This window comes from Penaeus vannamei, chromosome 13 (assembly GCF_042767895.1).
Source record: "Penaeus vannamei isolate JL-2024 chromosome 13, ASM4276789v1, whole genome shotgun sequence".
NCBI lineage: Eukaryota > Metazoa > Arthropoda > Malacostraca > Decapoda > Penaeidae > Penaeus > Penaeus vannamei.
Window position 1 is genome coordinate 37,948,577 of NC_091561.1, and position 5,000 is coordinate 37,953,576.

Genomic DNA, 5,000 nt, shown 5'->3' on the forward strand with positions numbered 1-5,000 from the left:
TTATGATGAAAAAAAAGGTTAGCTCAACCTAAAAGCTGACACAACTGAAATTATGCAAAGAAAACAATTATAATTTACCTGATATTTGATTCTGTGTAGATCATTTGCTTCCAGATACTCGTCACTAGCATAACCCCACAAGTCTTTCCTGACTCTCTCGTGGAGTTCTTCCGCAAACGCTTCAGCCAGCCTATCAGCTATGGCCTTCACCAAGATAACATTATAATCATCAAAGTCTGCCTGGAATCTGAAAAGAAAAATTATGAAATGGGCCAATTTATGTAATACTTCTGGTAGAAAATTTTAAAAAGTATAGCTTATTATCTATATCTGTATCTATCTATCCATCTATCTTTCTATCTATATATATGCACCCATATTCACAAACACGCACACACATTAATAATTATACAACAGAAAATTAATTCAATATAAAAAAATAATCCTTACCGCTTGCACAGTTCCTCAGTGCCAAAGCCTGCTGTTACAGCAAACATGCCAATGTAATCCTTTACTCCAGTTTCCTTTGGAGCAATGAAGTCTGATATGCAGCAAAATGGATCATGACTTTCCTTTTCAGCCTATGTGGAGGAAAAATAAATAAGTGAAGGAATATATCTTTTTTTTGTGATACATACTTAACTATCTAGCGGTAGATGTAGCATGCAAGTGAAATTTGAAAAGTTTTATAATAAAAAACTGTTACTAGCTACAATAAATTGGCTTTCATATCCACAGATATCAATTTATTTGAAAAATCAATTCTCCATTATCCAGTACAAAAACATTTATTTCTTTTATGGGAGATAACTCACAGGTATTTTTGTTTCTTAAAAAATTTATAGAAATCTTGTATATACTAGCTCTTCCTGCTATTGTACCACATTATTCAAGCAATTGATTTTCTGACATGTAAAAAAATCCACATCAATATGACTTGTATATTAATATGAATTATATATATTTCTCAGGGAGCTATAACATAATAACAATAACAACAATAATATACATAACAATGATAACAAGAAAAATAACAATAATGATAATAATAATAGTAATAATAATAAAGAAAACTACTTAAATTATCCTGATGACATGCAATAAAACTGTAACTTTTGGCAGAATATTAGAGTATAATAGTGCTATTGTGAGATGAATAAGCAGAAACAATTGCAAAGCTAAATGTAGTAAGGCTGCAGAGAAAAATATGAAACTTTTATAAATTTATAATTCATTTATAAGCTACACAGCATATAAACTGTGTTTATAAAGAAGAAAAAAAGAAAAAGAAAAAAAATACTTTGAAAAATTAATGAATAATAATCTAAGGAAAAGAAAAAAATAAAGAAAAGTACAAAAGGTTGCATAAAAAAGTACTAAAAATACACCACAAAATACAGCCATGCACCACGTCCCATAAATAATAGCATAATAATACTAAGACAGCAGCTTGGTTCCCTAATGTACGTCGCCGTACACTGTACTAATATATGATCCATGTTTTTCTACAATCGACAATTTTTGTAGGTTGATTTACCATGATTAACATTACCAATATTTTATCATACCAACACTGCACTGTCCTGCCACAAACAGCACACATCTTTCAAAAATAGAGCTTGGTTTTCCTTTTTTCCTATTATATTTTCATTTCATTTATTTATGATTTATTTGCTCACTGAATTATCATTATTCTAAAGAATACATTTGTTTACTGAAATATATATTCATTTGAGCTATGCCAAAGTAGTTACTACTGAGTAAGTTTAGATGATTTTTTGTCACTGCACTAGATATGTATTTTTCACTGTAAAATACATGGATTTTAAAATTACCTAAGGATGAAGGAATTTGAAGACTGATTATTTAGGGAAGAACTAATAACTGACTCCTTTGTGACTAAGCACTTATGGAACCATCTCTGTATAAAAACAATTAATAAACTAAAATTACAGTGAACATGCCATGTAGTCATGCTATTGGTGGCCAATGGATTGATATTCATTAAGGAAATTTACCAGGCATGTAAGAGTATGAAATTTCCTTCAACTAAATTTCAAACTGGTGAACTCCCCTTCTAGTGACTGTCCCTTTAGTCTTCTTTCTTATCTAAATACAGAAAAGAAAGTTCTGTATTAAAGGATAATATTCCAAAAAGATTGATCCACAAATCTTAGTCATGCAGCTACTGTTTTTAATCATTGCTCCTCTTACCTGCTGTCTAAGACCATATAATTTTGCAAGAACTTGCGATCTTGATTCGTCACTGTAGATTTCTATGTCATCTCCAACACTGTTAGCTGGGTAAAAGCCTACAATGCCATGAGCAACTAAGGAGCCGTCTGCTATAATGTTTTTGAGAAGCTTTTGTGCATCATCATATACGCGCTTAGCTTCTGCTCCTGTAATTTGGGAAATCCAGTTGTAAGGGAATTTCATGATGATTTGGATATCAACAGCCAACAGTGAGTTCCCAAATGTGGTTTTGGCAGATGTGAACGGTTTAATGTCTCTAGATTTCTTTCTCTTTTTTTCTTAAATAATAATTGTAAGAAAATCTGACAATAAAATAAATATGGCAAAAGACACATTGATGTATACCCATCCATAAAGAGGAAACTGATAGATTTCATTGGTAAATATGAAGAGATGATGAGGATTTAATACATGTAGTGCATTATATACAAAGTGAATGGTGACATGAGGATGTAGCAAAATTAAGCAGTTACCAATAAGCAGGTAAATAGTTGGTATCTATAGCTAATTTAGAAAAAAAGTAATAACACATACATAGCCACAATATGTTAAAACTACTAGAACATGTATCACTGCCAATTACCAATTGACATTTCTAACCTATTTACAAATATTGGATTGTTGGTGATCCTCTGGAATCTATCCTAATGTCAAATCGAGAACAAAAATAGAATATTGCAAAAATTCATTTACAAATAAGATGCTAACTACTGTGGGTTGATACAAACCCCAATGACAAACTCTGAAGAAAAGCATGATTCTAAAAAGGTAATTAACAAAAGAAACACAAACTAGGCTTTGAAAAGGGGCAACTAATACTCACCTACAGTCTGATCCTTGAAAATCTTTGGGTATCCTCTGTTAGGATATTTCCCCCTCAACTGCCAGACATCAAAGAAGGGTTTCCAGTCAATGTATTGTGTCAGGAGGCTCAGATCATAGTTCCTGAAGACCTTAGTGTTCAGGAACTTTGGCACGACTAGAAAGGGAGAGTGATCATTGGAGATATGGAAGTTTTTATAATTATTTTGTGAAGTATAATATGCCAGCCATTTCATCCTTTTCATTTTGTTAACACAAGACAAGGTACAGTGGAATAATCAAAGCATAAAAGAGACAAGAAAGTACTCATGAAAACTGAAATTACTAATAACGCTAAGAATACTCCATTCCACTTTAACATCAAATATGACATTTAACATCACAACCAGCAACAACATCTTTTATGTTCTGTCTCATACTGATAGGGTTATCCACTAAAAAATAGGCAACATACCTGGTGATAACTCATTTTTCCAGTCTATGACAAATTTTCTTTTTTGTGCTTCTTCTAAACTGACATATTTCTTCTCCTGGAGGCTATCATAGTGGTCTTCTCTTATTGCTTCATAATCCTCCTTCAGGTCATCTATAAAGTCATCATAATTATTTGAGTCCAGGAGGGAGGAACACTGTTGAGAAAACAGAGAATACATAACAATATAAAATAATAAAAATGTGTGAATAATTCTAGAGTATACACACATAAATACATATACACACATGTACACATAATCTTCTTATTTTCATTTGCATATTATCTTCTTGCACAGGGCTTTGACATGTTCAGATTTTTTATAAAATTTGTAATCTGGCTTTGCTAATAATATCTAATTTTCTCAAAATATTTCAGAAAATAATCCATTTCACAAATCTTACTTACCACAACCACACTCTTGGATGCATCTAACACATGCACTACTGGGTGTTTATACCTTGGTGCAATTTTGACTGCAGTGTGAGCTCTTGAAGTTGTTGCTCCACCAATAAGTAATGGTATCTGTAAAATAAATCTTTCTGTAGGACTCTGGAATACATTCTTTGTGTTTCAGTCTGCTTCAAGAATATACACTCAAAAAAAAGAAAAGAAAAGAAAAAAAGCCGGAGTAGGATATGCAATAATATTACTACAATATTTTTTCCATCATACCTATATAAATATGCTAATTTTTAATCTCACCTGCAAGCCCAATCTTTCCATCTCCCGAGCAACAAAGATCATTTCATCAAGAGAGGGAGTAATCAACCCTGACAAGCCCAATATGTCTGCTTTCTCTGCAATTACTGCTTCCAGAATCTTGTCACAGGGACACATAACCCCCAAGTCAACCACTCGGTAATTATTGCACCCTAGAACTACACCAACAATATTCTTTCCGATGTCATGGACATCACCCTTGACTGTAGCCAGGACAATGGTGCCATTATACCTGTCATTGTCAGAAAGTTCCTCACTGTTCATGAGCTGGGCAGCACGCTCCTCTTCCATGAATGGGATTAAATATGCAACGGCTTTCTTCATCACGCGGGCTGACTTGATGACTTGGGGAAGGAACATTTTACCAATGCCAAACAATTCTCCAACTATACTCATTCCGCTCATGAGTGGTCCTTCAATAACATTCAGGGGCCTTGGGTATTTTTCTTTACATTGTCTTGCTTCCTCTGTGTCCAATTCAATGTACTTATCAATACCTTTCACTAAAGAATGCTGTAATCTCTCCTCAATTGATTTCGTCCGCCAGTCATCAGTGACTGTTCCAACTTTGGTCTGTTCTGAGGACTTCTCTGCATAGGTTAACAACTTTTCAGTACCACTTGGGTCTAAATTCCACAATATAACCTCACACAACTGTAAGAGCTCTTTGTTGATATCATCATAGAGAGGCAGGCAACCCGCATTTACAATACCCATATCCATGCCT

General features: G+C 33.4%; 1 protein-coding gene across 1 annotated transcript in view; it reads right to left on the reverse strand.

Annotated features, from left to right (window-relative positions):
• LOC113812271 (methionine synthase) overlaps positions 1-5,000 on the reverse strand; it is a 19,451-nt gene that overhangs the window by 2,202 nt on the left and 12,249 nt on the right. Inside the window, exons 13-19 of the mRNA XM_070129220.1 lie at positions 4,256-5,000; positions 3,959-4,075; positions 3,533-3,707; positions 3,080-3,235; positions 2,215-2,402; positions 451-581; positions 79-247 (exon numbers count right to left, since the gene is read on the reverse strand). The exon at positions 4,256-5,000 is cut by the window's right edge and continues 119 nt beyond it. Of these exons, the coding sequence (XP_069985321.1) occupies positions 79-247; positions 451-581; positions 2,215-2,402; positions 3,080-3,235; positions 3,533-3,707; positions 3,959-4,075; positions 4,256-5,000 (1,681 nt within the window). The remainder of the gene's footprint in view (positions 1-78; positions 248-450; positions 582-2,214; positions 2,403-3,079; positions 3,236-3,532; positions 3,708-3,958; positions 4,076-4,255) is intronic.